A 17,708-nucleotide genomic window follows, 5' to 3' on the forward strand; every position below is an offset into this window, starting at 1 on the left:
CTGACATGGCAAACAAAAAGTCAGAAGTAACAGCCTGAGTAACTAATTTAACCTTGCCTAACTCCGGAACCTTGCCCTACCGCCAGCAGCCCTAACCTTGGCTGTCTGCTAGTGATGCGCAAAAAGTGTTGCAAGTTCAGTGCCAGGGCCCAACAGTCCCTGGCACTGAACTTGCAAGGAACTGGTGTGATGGTGATGACGACAACACCACATTTTTGAGGGGCTTAGGATACTCGAAAACTCTTGAAATTTTGCCCACACTTCACAACTGGCAAAAGAAGTTGTGTAGTGATTGGGCTCAGGCGTGGCCAGGGGGCTCTATAGCACCCCCAAATGCATGCCATGGTTGGGAAACAGTTGCTTTGATCTTCATGCGATTTGGGTGAATCATTGCTCTCATCATAAAGAACATATTTCACTTTCTTTTGAGAGAGTTTTCCCAACAGAAAGTCAGCCATTTTGGATTTCCTGCATCAATTCAAGTTTTTCAAAAACGTTTGACTTTGCGCCCAGACTTGAAGTGGTAAATACTTCAATTTGAGCTTACCTTAGGGCTTGGGGGTGGCACGTCGGCCTTAATGACTTTTAGCCTTCACAACGGCTAGGGATAATGGAAAACTCACGAAACTTTGCACACACGTCAGACGTGGTGCGTTTTGTTTTCTGGTAGTCTGGGGCTTGCGTGTGGCAAAATGGCTCGATAGTGCGGTACGTTTCACGTAGATTTGCAAAATGTAGGAGGCTGATGTATCATCTCTAGACTTAAAAAAATAAAAATAAAAAAAAGCCTCTTGGAGCCCTACCCTAAACCCTACAGGAAGTCAGTCATTTTGAATTTAACGTGCCATTTTTCGCCATTTAGAGGCTCCATACTTAAACAAACATTAACGAACTCCTCCTAGAGAATTTACATTGTGTGGTCTACACTCAATATACAGCAACCTCTGTTGATGTGTAGAACCTGGTCGCCATGGCAGACGAGTGACGCCATGCTAAACAGGAAGTGGGAATAACTCAGCAATGTTTCAACTTTTCAGCCTCAAACTGCATGGGGTTATTGATGGATCACTTCAATTAACACTGATTCATGAGTTATAGTCATAGCGCCATTTACTGGCAACAGGAAGCAAACCACATGTGATAAACATCACCTGATCTACATGAAATTCAAGTTGTGTGGTCTACACTTGATATACGACATCATGTATGATTAGTGCGTGTTCTCCACCGCCACATAGTGGACGCAGAAGTGATATTTAACTCCTTCGCGCAGTGCCTGATAGTCGTGAACATTCAGAGCGGTGTCAGCCAGCCTCCAGTCATAAGACCTGTTCAACGCTGCTTATAGCTTTAATTCTAATCAGTGTCCGCAGCAGCTCCCCTCCCTAACTAAAATCAGTCTGTTACAATATCAGTCCTGCTACCTTCAGGACTTTTGGTCCAAAACATGTCTATTGCAGCAATGAGTTCCTCTATGCTGTGTGGCTTCATGGCTCCACGTCGCATGAAATCCTTCAGGAAAAGTCATTTGTGCCTTGACACAGAATAAAACCAGACGCATCTAGCTGTAATTGCAGATGTAGTGATATAGCCAAAACTATATGCCAATAAATAAATAAATAAACCTTTTATTTAAGCATATTGTTACAGTAGTGGATGTTTTGAAAAGTAGGCTACTAAGCCTATAAAAGGCTAAACAGATTATTGCTAAATCGTAAGGCCCGTTGCTACGAAAATACACACACTCCCTGAAATGTTTTGTATTTTAATGTGCAAACGCAAAGATACCATTTACAAAATGCTTGCTTTTTAGTGTGATAAATTGGTCAGTCCCCGAACACACAGAAGACCAGCAGATGAATATCAGCTCGAATAAAGAAAAAAAGTCTTGTGCGTCTCTTCCACTACAAACATAAGACAATTATCTCATAAATTACACTTTGAAACGCTTCTGCAGTTTCTCCACTTCCCGTGGAGTCAACGAGCAGAAATACAGACAGTGCAACTCTGCCATTGCATCCCGCATTGTGGTCAGAGGGTGTATTATCCTGAAGTCCTGAAGATTCAAGCACTCTGCTGCCACCTAGCGTCTATAGTTATCAAGTGCAGCCAAAACTTATTTTACTGCTGCGGGATCACTGCAGGAAGTGCGTCAAATGAAACAAGGAACATTTTTACATGTGTTTTTCTGCCTTCGTATGTTCCACGTGCACAAGCATGAACACATGTATTAGGTCAAGAACAAAAGGAAGTACAGTGAAGTGGGAGCTTTGAGTTTCCTCTCCGCGTGTGTGGCTATGTTAAGGGCCAAATTAGAGTGTGTGAGATTTGTGTAGGGTAATGGTACCGGGTTAGAAAAGAGGACGGTTAGTTTGCATGCGAGACATAGTAGACTGGATGTAACACGTTTTATGTGCACGAAGCATAACTACTTCAACTTCAACTACATCAACTTAGCATGAAAGCCCCAAATAACCTGATGATGAAAACACATCACAACAATAAAGCTTAATAAACCAAATCAATACATGTACATTGACAAAAGTTAAGCAGTCAGGTGCATAGCCATCTACACTGATAACTTACGCTTTGTTATGCCCAGTTAAATTATATTACCAGTCTATGGAGGGAAAAAGGGTTGCCTTGGTGCTACTTTGTTAGATTCTGTTGCGGATGAACCAGGTGGAGAAGAATTGTGGTTCCAATGCAATCTTTGCTGTGCAGTGGTCCAATTGTGCAGGTCGGAGGAAACCGTTCACTCCGTCCTCCTTACAGAGTTAGCAGCTTGGCGCTAACTGGCTTTGTTGCTCCTGTTGCTCTTAAAGTTAGCTGGCAGACTGTGTCGTAGCTGCTGGTGCTAACTAAGCTTGGTTGCAGGGATCTTAGGCAGGCTCTCGGGTTGCTGCCCTAAGAAAAAGAGTTAGTTTCAGTGTGTCTGCTCCGAGAAGACTACACAGTGGATGAAGTGTGAAGTGAGAGATGGAGTTTTGGTAGGCTGTAAGAGAGTTATTGTTATTGATTAATCCAAGAATGGCAATGTCAGAGTATTTCAAGTATGTGGTGATGGGTGAGGAATGCAACCACAAGGGGGCACAAGCCAGTGTCTTCTTGTGCCAGTCCCAAGTCTGGATAAATGCAGAGGGTTGTGTCAGGAAGGGCATCTGACGTAAAACACATGCCAAATTAAAAATGCGAATCGTGAAAATTACTTCCATACTGGATCGGTCGGGGCCTGGGTTAACAACGACCGCCACCGGTGCTGTTGACCTACAGGGTACCGGTGGAAATTGGACTACTGTTGGTCAAAGACGAAGAAGGAGAGGAGGAAGGTGTGTTCGTAGGCAGAGAGAGAAGAGGAAAGCTAAGAATGTAGGACTGACAGCAGGGACTTTGAATGTTGGGACTATGACAGGGAAGGCTAGAGTGTTGATTGGCATGATGCAGAGAAGGAAGGTGGACATACTGTGTGTCCAGGAGACCAGGTGGAAAGGTAGCAAGGCTAGAAGCTTAGGAGCAGGGTTCAAGTTGTTCTACCATCGGTCAGATAGGAAGAGAAATGGAGTAGGAGTTATCCTGAAAGAGGAGTTTGTGAGGAATGTTCTAGAGGTGAAAAGAGTATCAGACAGGTTGATGAGTCTGAAGCTGGAAATTGAAGGGGTGATGTTCAACGTTGTGAGTGGTTATGCCCCACAGGTAGGATGTGAGTTAGAAGAGAAGGAGAAATTCTGGAGTGAGTTAGATGAAGTGATGCAGAGCATCCCCAGAGGTGAGAGAGTGGTGATTGGTGCAGATTTCAATGGGCATGTAGGTGAAGGGAACAGAGGTGATGAGAATGTGGTGGGCAGGTTTGGTCTTCAGGACAGGAACGCAGAAGGACAGATGGTGGTAGACTTTGCAAAGAGGATGGAAATGGCTGTAGTGAACACTTTCTTTCAGAAGAGGCAGGAACATAGGGTGACATTTAAGAGCGGAGGTAGAAGCACTCAGGTGGACCACATCTTGTGTAGACGTTGTAATCTGAAAGAGACCAGTGACTGTAAAGTAGTGGTAGGGGAGAGTGTAGCCAGACAACACAGCATGGTAGTGTGTAAAATGACTCTGGTGGTGAGGAAGATGAAGAGGACAAAGGCAGAGCAGAGGACGAAGTGGTGGAAGTTGAAAAAGGAAGAATGTCGTGTAGTTTTCAAGGAGGAGCTGAGACAGACTCTGGGTGGTCAGGAAGTGCTCCCAGATGACTAGACCACTACAGCTAATGTGATCAGGGAGACAGGTAGGAGGGTACTCGGTGTGTCATCTGGAAAGAGGAAAGCGGACAAGGAGACTTGGTGGTGGAACGAGGAAGTGCAGGAGTGTATACAGAGAAAGATGGAAATGTATTGACAGGTGCCAGGAGTGTGATGGGAAGATGGAAGGAGTACTTTGAAGAGTTGATGAATGAGGAAAATGAAAGGGAACGAAGAGTAGAAGAAGTGACTGGTGTGGAGCAGGAAGTAGCAAAGATTAGCAAGAGTGAAGTGAGGAGGACATTGAAGAGGATGAAGAGTGGAAAGGCAGTTGGTCCTGATGACATACCTGTGGAGGTATCTGGAGGTGTCTAGGAGAGGTAGCAGTAGAGTTTCTGACTAGTTTGTTTAACAAGATCTTGGAGAGTGAGAGGACGCCCGAGGAATGGAGGAGAAGTGTACTGGTGCCAATTTTTAAGAACAAGGGAGATGTGCAGAGCTGTGGCAACTACAGAGGAATAAAGCTGATGAGCCATACAATGAAGTTGTGGGAAAGAGTAGTGGAAGCTAGGCTAAGGGCAGGGGTGAGCATTTGTGAGCAGCAATATGGTTTCATGCCTAGAAAGAGTACAACAGATGCAGTATTTGCTTTGAGGATGCTGATGGAGAAGTACAGAGAAGGTCATAGGGAGTTGCACTGTGTCTTCGTAGATTTAGAGAAAGCGTATGACAGGGTGCCGAGAGAGGAGCTGTGGTATTGTATGAGGAAGTCTGGAGTGGCAGAGAAGTATGTTAGAGTGGTGCAGGACATGTATGAGAGCTGTAAGACCGTGGTGAGGTGTGCTGTAGGTGTGACAGAGGAGTTCAAGGTGGAGGTGGGTCTGCATCAAGGATCGGCTCTGAGCCCCTTCAGGCTGACAGATGAGGTTAGACAGGAATCTCCATGGACTATGATGTTTGCGGAAGACATTGTGATTTGTAGTGAGAGCAGGGAGCAGGTGGAGGAAAATCTAGAGAGATGGAGGTCTGCTCTGGAAAACAGAGGAATGAAGCTTAGCCGCAGTAAGACAGAATACCTGTGCGTCAATGAGAGGGACCCAGGTGGAACGGTGAGGTTACAGGGAGCAGAGGTGAAGAAGGTGCAGGACTTTAAGTACTTAGGGTCAACGGTTCAGAGCAATGGAGACTGTGGAAAAGAGGTGAAGAGGCGAGTGCAAGCAGGTTGGAACGGGTGGAGGAAAGTGTCAGGTGTGTGATAAAAGAGTATCAGCAAGAATGAAAGGAAAGGTGTTCAAGACGGTGGTGAGACCAGCGATGTTGTACAGCTTAGAGACAGTGACACTGAAGAAAAGACGAGGCAGAGCTGGAGGTAGCAGAGCTTAAGATGTTGAGGTTCTCTTTGGGAGTGACGAGGACGGACAGGATCAGGAATGAGGACATCAGAGGGACAGCTCATGTTAAATGTTAACAACAATGGAGATAAAGTCAGAAAAGCTAGATTGAGGTGGTTTGGACGTGTTCAGAGGAGAGACTGTGAATATATTGGTAGAAGGATGCTGAGGTTGGGGCTGCCAGACAGGAGGTCTAGAGGAAGACCAAAGAGGAGATTTATGGATGTAGCGAGAGAGGACATGAAGTTAATTGGTGTGAGTGAAGAGGATGCAGAGGACAGGGTTAGATGGAGGCACGATTCGCTGTGGCGACCCCTGAAAGGGAACAGCCGAAAGGAAAAGAAGAAGAGGTGAAGGGTGAGGGCTAGTACAGTCATTGTGTATAGGGTGTTAAGGAAGGGACTGAAGACACAGCCCTGAGGGGCTCCGGTGTTGGTGATGAGAGTTGATGATGACACTGTGCCTATTCTAACAGCCTGTGGTCTATTGCTGAGGAAATTGTGAACCCGGTGGATGAGAAGTGTTGGGATGTTGAAGTTGTGAAGTTTCTTGATCATCTGGTGGCGCTTAACTGTGTTGAAGGCGGAGTTTAAGTCCACAAAGACAATTGCAGCAAAGTTTCAAATGCAACAACAAATAGGCGAGGCGACAGATTGAATCCCTGCCTTATACCACACTGGAACTTAATGAAAGCAGATAAATAGTGATTTGTATGTACAGCAACCACTGGCAACACCTAAAGAACTCAAATCCATTGATTAAAAAATGGCTGCTGTTCTAAATTTAAATAAAGTTTCAAAGAAATCAATGATAAAAAATGTTTCTCAAGTGTCAGGTAAAGAGCTGTAAATAATATTATATAGGCATCTAATAGTAAAATGGGAGGCTTCTATTGTGGTGTGGGCGCATGACGCGGAAAGCAGCTCTGCCCCAGCGAACCAGTATTTTCCTGGGGCTATTTGAGATTATTTCCTCGCTTGCACCAGTTTCATATCTTGGTGATTCACGTGCACTCCAGTGGGAGGAGAAGTGCGGTAGAGGGTGTGGTAATGCAAAACCAGTGGCATACTGCAATCTTGGTGCCATGAATGAGTGCATCCTGCGTGGTCCGCCTGTTCAGAGCAGGTCAACAGTTAAGCGCACTTGTGTTCCATAATATTTTCATCACTATTTAGTGAAGGCACACCCATATAAACTTCTCTGAAATCACATATACTCCCTTATTCATGTTTTGCTCGTCTTTCCTCTTTCATTCTGCGTTTTTCAAGCGGCTGACATGTGATCACATAGAAAAAATAAAGTTTTAATAACTCCATCAAGACAGTCCGTTCCTGTCTGTCCTCCTCCGGTGTCTCCATCCAAAACATTGTTTTAACGAGTCTGGCCAAAGTGTTGGCTGGAGCTCCACATTTTAAATTACAATATAGGTATACAGGTGGCTGTGATCACCAAAATGATGCGAGATCGTTCATCTTGAATTTTATTGTTGTGTGCCCACAAAAAAAAAAGTTTTTAAAAATCCTTATTTGCGTACCATTACCAGGGTCACGTTTGTCAAAACATAGTTCATTATTAAATTATTTAGTTTCCAGATTAAGATAAGCAAATATTGTTGTTTGTAAAACAACCTATCAGAATTAAACCAAATGAATTAATTCATAAAAAAAAAAAATACAATATGCAAAAAAACTGATGAAACTGATGATATTATGGTATATGTCAGAGGTTTTCAAAGTGTGAGACTGTGGGCCTACCCTCGGACAAAGCTTAGAAAAACGTGAATGCCTTTAGCTAGTTCAATTCCTGCATGTCTATGGGATCATGTAGCAGCTACTTGATCCCAGAGACTCTAGTAATCTTTGGAAGATTTAAAATGCCTAAATAAAAAAATCAAACAAAGAAATAAAAGTGAAATACAATACAGAAGTATTTCCTTTTTATGAATACATTTACTGTGTTACAATTAATTGAAAAAACATGTTAAAAGGATTAACTGTTTGCCTTTTGTCTTTAAAAACTAAATAAACTGTTTTTCCATTGTGACATGAATTTTCCATGCCACAATGAAATCAAATCACTACACAGAAAGCAAATTGAAAAGGAATATTTCATTTCAGCAGACAGCAACAAAGACTTACAAATACTAAATGCAACACAGTATCATTAGCTTTCATGAGGAGGTGCAAGGGAGCTTTTTCTGTTTTGAGATGGCAACGCATTGTCCATGCCAAAATAAAAAACAATTAACTGTTCAATCACTGGATTTTCATTTCACTTTAAGCAGAGTTTTTACACATCTCACATCTGGGGACCCTATTCTCTTCCCATTGGCTCATAGACCTGGGGTCCACAGACATGAGGTCTGCAATTGGACCCTCTTACTTAGTATCGCTGACAAGTTGATGGCAGCCACCACAGACAATTACAGTTTTCAAAATTGTTTTCTGTGAGCTAACCAGCTCATAAAAAGGAAATACATATAACATTTCGTATTGTATTTCCATTTAGTTCTTGGATACATTTTTTTTTTTTATTTAGGCATTTTAAATCTTACATACTATCTTACCTCCTCCCTAGCAATGGTCATGTTGTCCTGGACATCTCCAAACACAGTAGGTTGGATGAAATATCCTCTGTCTGCAGCCACTCCTCCTCCACACATCAGTTTGGCTCCCTCTCTTTTCCCACTACTGATGTAGCCCAGAATCTTGTTGAACTGCTCCTGATCTACCTGGACAGGTCATCACAGAGGGAACAGCATCGAGAGCGTGAGTGCATGCCAGAGTACTTACACTCTCCTGGACTGCAAACACTGAATGTGCTCCTGAACACCTCATTATGTTTTAAAGCTGTACTGACCAATATTTTACAGCTCTTAAAAAAAAGAAAGTTAACAGAGTTTCGTTAGGGTGGGTATGTGTTGGGATCTTGTTGAAAATAACATCACTGTGAGCACCAGTGTGTGACAGTGAGTGTGCGCTACCTGAGGTCCTTGCTCTGTCTTTAAGTCAAAAGGGTTTCCCACCACTCGTCTCTTAGCTCGCTCAACACTCCGCTCCACAAACTCATCGTAGATATCTGCTTGGACGTAGGTTCGAGAGCCAGCACAGCAACACTGGCCTTGGTTGAAAAACAGAGCAAAGTGGGACTGCTCCACTGCATCTTCCACTGAATGAGGAAATGACAAAGACAACCTGACTTTCACAGGGAAAATATTCTTTTCCTTAAGATTTAAAATCAATATTATAATGTGTAATGAATTGAGCTTCACAATAGTTTCAACTCACTTGTTTTAGACACAAGACATCTTTCAGAAATTCAGACCTGCTCTTTCAGCTTTTGTTCCACTTTGTGTCAGCAGTGCACCCAATAATATGTACAATAAACATTTTTCCTCCTAAATACAAAACCAGACAAAGCTAAATAGTTATCACAAAGTTTTAGAAACATTTTCTACATTTAAATAAAAAAAAGGCCAGACTTTGTAAGGACATATATTAATATTAGAATTATGGCTAGAACTTGTTTGGGGACCCTGGGGCAAAAATGAGCTGCTGGGCCCCTATTAAACCCCATTTCCTCCCCCTCCCCTGAAGGCCTGCATCACATCAGTGGATATTGTGCTTTAGCTGTGCATATTCCCAAACAAAGGTACAATAAAATTTCCACAAACCAATTCCAAAAGTAAATCTGCTGTTTTAGGGGCCCCTAGGGCAGTTGCCTGCTTTGTCTGAATGGTAAGCCAGCCTTGATTAGAATGTGACTGCTGCAATTATATCTGTAAAACCATACAAACACAGTAGTATAAGGTATCTTGCAGCTTTGGAAACAGACAGAAAACATACTGTTGGCATCAGACAGGATGATATTAGGACTCTTTCCTCCCAGCTCCAGAGTGACTTTCTTCAGATTACTGCTGCCAGAAGCCTGCTGGATTAGATGACCCACCTGATGGGCACAGATGGTGACACTTTTACTTCAGCTGAAATTATTTTATTAGTGGAGAAGTTAGTGCTATAAAAACTACTACAGCTTATTCAAGATGACATTGCAAGTTACAAGTGGCAATTAGCCAAAATGATAGATTGGAAAGAAGTTTGTTAATAGCTGTAGTGTAGAAAGTCCTTATACTATACATTATTCTATGCAAGTACATATATGCAAGTACTTCATGGAAAGCTGCAGTAACACACTTTACAGCACAGACTGCAGGAAAAGGTTGGTCTGGATGTCTATGCTGTCTATGAGAACATGTTGAAGCTTTCAAAGATTCTGTGATATTTCTTTCTTCTTGCCTTTACTTTCATTCAGCGAGAACGAAACTCGCAAACTAAAAGCTGTCAACTTTAAAGAGGATCACATTCTCTTATTTTTCACACATTTGCTTTTTTCTCTCGTCTCTCTGCTTGTATGGTCTCTTTGCTATGACTCAGTTGTCACTGTCAGAAACAGAGTGACCATGTAATTTATACACAGTGCCTAGAAAAACAGTATTCAAGCCTCACCCAGATAAAACACAAAACAATTTATGCATAATGTAATTTCTCCCAGTAACCTGTTGTGTGCATATAAACCTAATTACCATCATAACTCGAACAGACGAGGCCACAAGAGTGATTTCATGTTGCTTTCACCTGAGACGGGAATTGCCGCTGGCATGACTTGGTTCCTTTGTAGCAAACAGGTGTAACTGTGTATCGGGCGGCACAAAACGTAAATACAGATATAAACAATAAGATACGCCAACAAAAGTTTAAAGGTGAGCTTATTCCACATAGATTAGTGTTTTGGTGATAATACATCAGTTTTAGAAATCTTTCCGGATCATAGACAGCTCCAATAATAGAGAAGGGGAGAGAGATAAATTACGCTATCAGCTTACCATGTATTTTGAAATAAGAGATGATTTCTCCACAAAGCTAGCATTATATGTCCAGAATTACTACACCAAACAAACGATGGGAAACTTTCTACATCTTGTTTGGATGTACACAAATAACATAAGCTTAGACAACCCTTTGACTCTTCAAGAGAGGTGTATATCCATTTGCAAGGCAGCACTGCCCTCTACTGGCCAATTAAATATGTGCAGAATGTTATTACTGTTTCATGAAGAAACATGCAGATTTTTCATCTTGCCACGGCAACACTGTTCAGTTAAAACTCAGAAGCTTCACAATGTAGCATCATTATGGTCTTAAGGGCTCCTGACCAAATTTGCCAGTAGGATCACACACACCCTTTTGTTCTGTAGTTTAGTGCATTTTGAGTTCGACTTCATTTGTGTTTTTGCTTTGTTTATCTTTTAATAAATGCTTGGGTATATAATTATGCTGGTTTCTTTAATGTTGCACAAGAGTAAATAATTTGCCAACCTCTTCTGTGTTGAACTCCAAATCCTTTAACCTACTTTATATCTATATCTATCTATAGATATATCTATCTATCTATCTATAGATATATCTATCTATATCTATCTCTATCTATCTATATCTATATCTATATATCTATATATATGCCGTGTTCTTCAAAAACTCAAAAGCTTCGCAATTTGACATCGTGAAAGTGTTTTATATACTCTGACCAAATTTGTGGCGGATCTGGTTAACCTCCAAGGAGAAGTTCAGTAAGTGTGAATTTCATTCATGTTTTACACAAAATTCAATATGGCCGACTTCCTGTTGATTGTAGAGCTTGGCACCATTAGACTTTATTGTATATCTGGAGGTGTGCCTACTACATTTTGTACGTCTAGGTGAAACGTACCGCAAAGGCTACTTTGTTGAAATGTAAATCAGACTTATTTTTGTCAGGTGGCACTATGACTATGACTATAACTGAATGGCATGTAGATGTCTTCCGGGCAGAACTCTTACAACTCGTATCAAACATCTGAAGTCAAGACGATTAATTCTTTAGGGGGAGTTCGTTAATATTCATTAAAGTACGGAGCCTGTAAATGGCGAAAAAGGGCACATTCAATTCAAAATGGCTGACTTCCTGTTGGGTATGGCTCCTCTTTTCTTTTTTTTTTTTTTTTCTTTTTTTTAGTCTAGAGATGATACATCTGCCTCCCAAATTTCGTACATCTAAAATGTACTGCTTCGTTGAAATTTTGTAGAGGGTGCTATCGAGCCATGCCAAAGCCAGCGACCCATATCAGACAAAACATTGTTTCTAACATGTGCCCAATTTCGTGAGATTTCAAGCATCCTTAGCACCTCAATAACAGCTTCGTTTTTCATGGTAAATAATGTTACCACAGCAACGGCGTTCAACGAACACTTACAAGCTTTACCGATACAGCATCACCCACGTCTTAAGTCTTTCCTGCCCAAATTTGAGGTGGATCGGCTTAACCTGCTAAGAGTACATCAAGGTATAAAACTTGTACACTCAAGTTACAATAACTTCCTCTTTTGTGGCGAAACATCACGGTTCGACTTCAACGAAAACTCACAACTTTTACTGGCGAAGGTGTTTAGATTGCGCTGCGAAAATTTGAAGTCAATCTGATGAATTCCCTAGGAGGAGTTTGTTAAAGTACAGAGCCTGTAAATGGAGAAAAATGGCCTAAAATTGCACTTTGTGTCGGATTATTATTATTATTATTGTGCCGCATCGTCTCAAATTCCCATGAGTTTAATAGAAATATTAGCCCAATCACCAATGGTGGATTTGTAATTAAGGCCCAAAAATGCGATTTTTGAAAGGCCACGACCCTCACACCATGAGTCTAACTGACTTACAATTTCTCACACAAGTCCAGCTCAATGTGCTCTATAAAAAAAAGCCTCTAAAAGTGAAAATGAAGGCAATGCAATCCAATTGTACAGAAGTCAACTTGATTCAGTACACGGTTTCCTAATGAGTTTATGGTCTCAATCACTAGTTTCAGGTCTTCTTTAATACAGCATGATGTTCATTTTGTAAATTATGGTAATTTGGAGTAATGGTAAATGGACTTGCATAACGCCTTTCTAGTCTTCCGACTACTCAAAGTGCTTCACACTACATATGACATTCACCCCATTCACACATATTCATACAGGCAGATGGCAGGTGCCAACTGCTCATCAGTCCAAACAAACTTATCATTCACACGCACACCAATGGCACATCCCTCGGGAACCATTTTGGGTTCAGTACCTTGCCCAAGGACACTCCGACATGACAGACATGTGGGCTGGTGGAAGCCAGGATCGAACTGCTGATCTTCCATAACTTATTAAGGATTTGTCCAATCATCGTAAATTTTGGTGGATAAGTTCAGTCCGTCTTTGGGAATAGGCGTGCCAAAGCATTTTGAGCCCGTCCCATAGGGGGTGCTACAAATGCCAAAAACATGTACCTCAAAACCTGGTGGACAGAATTTCACCAAATCCGGTGTGCATGCTCTGGGGCCAAGTAATAATCAAAATCTGAAGTGTCATGTTGATTGGTGCATGTGGACCTGGTCTATTCAGCATTATCTGTTTTTTTTATGCCTTCCCTCAATTTGCTGTGAGCTGGAACAAGGTAGAGACGTGAAACTTGGCACGATATTTGGAGATGACATGAAAGTGCTTCACCAAAAATATGATTCTAATCGGCCTGATGGTGGCACTATAATTAACAGCCAAAAATGGGAAGATTTTGAAAGCCATGTCCCTCAAACCGTAAGTCCGATTGACGTGAAAGGTCTTATACATGTCCAGCTCAATGTGCTCTACAAAGCCTCTTGGACCATATGAGTCTGCCTAGCTAGATTTTCCGCTACTTTGAATTTTTTGAAAAAACACATTTCTGACATCTCCTCCTAAACCATAGTTCCAATTGGTTTATATTATTATGGGTTCAAGGCCCGAAGGGGCTGAATCTCTTTTATGTTTATTAGGTTAGATTTATTTTTTTGATCTATCTATCTATCTATCTATCTATCTATCTATTATATTTGTTGTTTGACGCTTCAGCTCAAATTCTCGTAAGCTGGCATGAGCTAGAAACATAGAACTTGACCCAATAACTGTAAATGACGTGCATGTGCTTCCACAGAAATATGAGCCCAACCGGCCACATGGCGTCGCTGTAATTTAGGTCCAAAAATGCAATTTTGAACAGGTAAGGCAGAATAACTTGAAATTTCTCTCAAGTACAGCTTAATGTGCTCTACAACCAAGAAAATAATTTTTTGAAAAACACACTAACATCTCCTAAACCGTAGGTCTGATTGCTACCAAATTTTCGGTGGATCGTCACTGGACGAACCTTATCAAAAGTTGTATAAAGCTTGTTGATATCTTATTAGTTTTCAAGATATTGACCAATGAACTTCAACAAGGGCTGTGGATTAGCGCATAAATTGACGAAAGTCAACAACTGTAGGTCCATTTAACACAAAACTTCCAGGATGTGTCCACAGAAGTACCTGAAACATACCCTGACAGTTTCATTCAAAATTGACTACTAGGGGGGCACTACAAGGGCAAAAAGTGGGCGTGGAATAACACAAATCAAACTATAAAATCAGTGTGACGGGTCTCACTCCATTAAACAGAATTAAAGTAGCTGAAGTGAGTTAGCTCGGCTTTGTGAAGCCTGAAACCCAATCATTGCTGCTTGCGGCTTTAGTTTTGGCCGATTGAGCTGCTTCCTTCTGCTGAGCGAAAAAGGGTTTGAACCCACGAATTGCCGCTTGCAGCTATATTTATGTTTGTATTCTTTCAGAGTTTCAACCTAACTTTGTCTCAGGTCTGTGTTTTGTGGCTGACGGTGTTTTAGGTTGGACATCTTTGCAGTCTTTGTTGTACCACTCTTCCTTTTTCAGTCTCTGTTTAGATGCAGAGCTGTTCTTAGTAAGACCTGCTTTACTGGCTGATTTATGATAAATATTTATTTTGTCACAGCCATGTTAAATTGGTTTGGTTCAAATTGTACAGAGAGAATGTGTTAATTAGATCAGTTATTTTAGGTGCAGTGACTTTTTAAATCTAACTTCACCATCAGGAGTCCATTTATATTTTATTATTTGTTTTATGTAATTTACAGGGCTCAGGTTCCGTTACTGTCTTGTGTACGGTTGGTTTTAGATATACATTTATCTGGCAATGATCCGATAGTGGGGTCTGTGGTCTGACAGTGAATGCACTGATGAGGAGGGGTCCATGTCAGTGATGGCATAGTTGACTATACTAGTCCCAAGAGCTGAATAATATGTGAACATCCCTCCACTTTCATCCTGCCATTAAGCATATACAGACCTAAGGAGCGACTGAGATGCACTAGTTCTCTCCCCATTTTGTTCACAATGTGGTCTTGATTGTGTCTGTGTCTAGTGGTGGGGGTGAGGTGTAGAGAGGACTGTCCAAAGATGTGGCTGTTGGCAGCAGGATCCACTATGTCGGGGTCAAATCCTGTTCTGGCATTTAAATCTCCCACCAACAGGACACTACCTGGGACCTTGTAATGTCAGATTACTTTATGGAGATTTTCAAAAAAGTTTCATCGTAGTGTAGGCCACACGCATGTACATATCATTACCACATTAGGCAATATTTTTGTTTAACTTAAGCCAGATTAGTGTTGTTGCTTTTTAAATTATTTTTAGATGAGACGATAACCCCACAATAACCCCACCTGAATCTCTACCGTGACGGATGTGTTTCTTTTTGAGGGATGGTAGTAATACCTCTCTATAGTTTGAGGGACAGTGGGTGTCTGTGTCGTCTCGATGCCATGTTTGTAATAATATAAGACTATCTTGACTTTTCATGCAAGAGATGAATTCTGGGTCTGTGCTCTTCAGTCCAAAAGCCGAAGGGCACAGACCCTGAATGTTCCATGAACAAATAGACAGAGATTTCATTACTAATTAATTACAAATAGAGATCATATATAATGGCAAGCTGTATGTTCAAATTTAAATTGAATTCAATAATGATTATCCAAATACAGAAAGTACAGATCTCTCTCTCACGCTCTCTGCTAATATGTGCTATTTGACTTACATCAAATACAGTGTTTAGAATGACCTCCATCAAACACTTGCTAGCTCTGACAACTTCATAAAGTATTTCAGGGTTACATTTCTGTGACTTGTTTGAGTCTTTCTGCCCCCATGTGGTCATAAATATATCTCCTGGCTTTTGAATTTGTTTTAGTTTAGCAATTTATTGTCCTGCGAACAATAACTAAAGGCAAAAAAAAGAGAATTGTCCTACCTCTGTGGAGCCAGTGAACGCCACCTTGTCAACATCCATGTGCCTTGCGATGGCAGCGCCAGCTGATGGTCCCATGCCAGGCAAGATATTCACAACACCTTCCGGAAAGCCCACCTGTAAACAGAACAAAGTCAACAAAAGCTTGAGAAAATTTGGTCATTATTATTATTGTACATCTTTGTCAAGAACATAATATGCTAAAGTGATTGTAATGCAATTACATACAACACCACAAACCTCTACAGCTGAATCAGCACCTGTCTTGACATAATCTCAACAAAACTGAACATAGTAAACTTTACATAACATATTTTTGCATTGCTTTGTATGTGTCAATTCATTCATGATATGTCCATTCATGAATGAATCAAATGCAAAAAGGAGCATTCTGTGTGTACAATTATATGAACATTGAAGCACATCAGATGTGATGGCAGAGTATTCCAGCAGCTCAGACTTTAAAAACTAAAATAAGTAACTTTTGACTTTGCACTTACAACAACCAAATTGACCTGAGCCTGATGACCTCACATATAAAAGGCAAATGAATGATAGGCCCAATATTAACAAGCCTGTCAAACTAGGAAGGAAAGCTACATAGGACTGTGTACCTAAGTGACTTTATATTAGCAGTTCTTAAATGAACAGAAAGCCAAAGTTTCTTTAGACCGATGCAATGTGGCCATATTTTTTCCTCTGTAAAACTCTGCTTCAGCATTTTAAATTAACTGCAGTTAAGCAATCCATCTGGAGATCAATGCAAGGACAGATTTTGATTTATTCCATTCATTGCTTGTTTCACACCTTTTTAACTATCTTTAAAGGCCAGATTGTGTTTTGTAGTGGCCTGTCTATGGTCTAGAAGAATTCTTACAAGTAATTTTTGCTTATCCCATTAGCAGATTTTTTGATTTGATAATAACATTTATCTTGATTACACAACAGCTTGTTTGCAGAACAGAATGTTTTTTACGGTGTAGGGTCGACTGCATAATTTAAGCGAGGAAAATAACAAAGAGCTAATAACCTCAGAGAATGATGCTTCAAACAGTGTTGGGGTAAACAAACATCCTGTTACAGTTTGTTCTTCATGCAAGGACAAAAAAAAGAAATAAAGTACCTCTTTAATCAGGCTGGCTACAAAGAGTGCTGTGAGTGGTGTCTGCTCTGCAACTTTCATCACCACAGTGTTACCAGTCGCAAGGGCAGGGCCAAGTTTCCAGGCCTGCATCAACAGAGGGAAGTTCCACTGCAGGGAGCGAAGAATAGAGGGAGGAGAGAAAGATCAGGAGTAAAGGTATGGTCACATTACACTTCTGTTCAACAAATATTTGCTCCATTTCCCATTCACTTCTAGTGAAGCCCATGTGACCAACAAATTCAAGCATGCGTTTCCCGTTTCAGTGCAATCTCCAGCCGGCTGTGGCAAATTCGCAGTTTGTTCACCTATGTTCAACTTTGATCGAGCAGATGTGTTTGTCACCATTTTTTGGTACATTATCACACCACCAGACTACAAACTATAGTGTCGTTCTCCTACACTGTTTATAGTTTGTGATTGTTCAGATAGATATGTATTTATTTCAAGCCCTTTTTAGATGCCGAGTGCAGGGGAAATTTCATTGAACGGAATGTGTAAACTGTACCTTAAGGAAAAACTAACTTTTTTTAGCACTGTGCATACACCCTGAATGATTTGGGTATTCTGACTGTTCAGACAGACTTAAACCCTATGTGAAAAAAAGCAGCTCTCTTCTTCATTTGAATGGAGCCAGTACATCCATGCAGCGGGAGTGCCAATGCACAATCCCGGTAGATTACTTTGTAACGAGAACTCCGTATTTCTACCGCGTACCTTGCGATCGTCGTGACAAAAGATTAAATAGTTGCCGCCA

The 17,708-nt window shown here is 41.1% G+C and overlaps 1 protein-coding gene across 3 annotated transcripts in view; it reads right to left on the reverse strand.

Moving 5' to 3' along the window:
- LOC122880938 (aldehyde dehydrogenase, mitochondrial-like) overlaps nucleotides 1–17,708 on the reverse strand; it is a 46,674-nt gene that overhangs the window by 15,887 nt on the left and 13,079 nt on the right. For all 3 annotated transcript variants that reach the window (XM_044206468.1, XM_044206467.1, XM_044206469.1), the window contains exons 6-10: nucleotides 16,934–17,062; nucleotides 15,814–15,927; nucleotides 9,460–9,562; nucleotides 8,598–8,782; nucleotides 8,181–8,345 (exon numbers count right to left, since the gene is read on the reverse strand). In XM_044206468.1, the coding sequence (XP_044062403.1) occupies nucleotides 8,181–8,345; nucleotides 8,598–8,782; nucleotides 9,460–9,562; nucleotides 15,814–15,927; nucleotides 16,934–17,062 (696 nt within the window). The remainder of the gene's footprint in view (nucleotides 1–8,180; nucleotides 8,346–8,597; nucleotides 8,783–9,459; nucleotides 9,563–15,813; nucleotides 15,928–16,933; nucleotides 17,063–17,708) is intronic.

The sequence above is a fragment of the Siniperca chuatsi genome, linkage group LG9, assembly GCF_020085105.1.
Source record: "Siniperca chuatsi isolate FFG_IHB_CAS linkage group LG9, ASM2008510v1, whole genome shotgun sequence".
NCBI lineage: Eukaryota > Metazoa > Chordata > Actinopteri > Centrarchiformes > Sinipercidae > Siniperca > Siniperca chuatsi.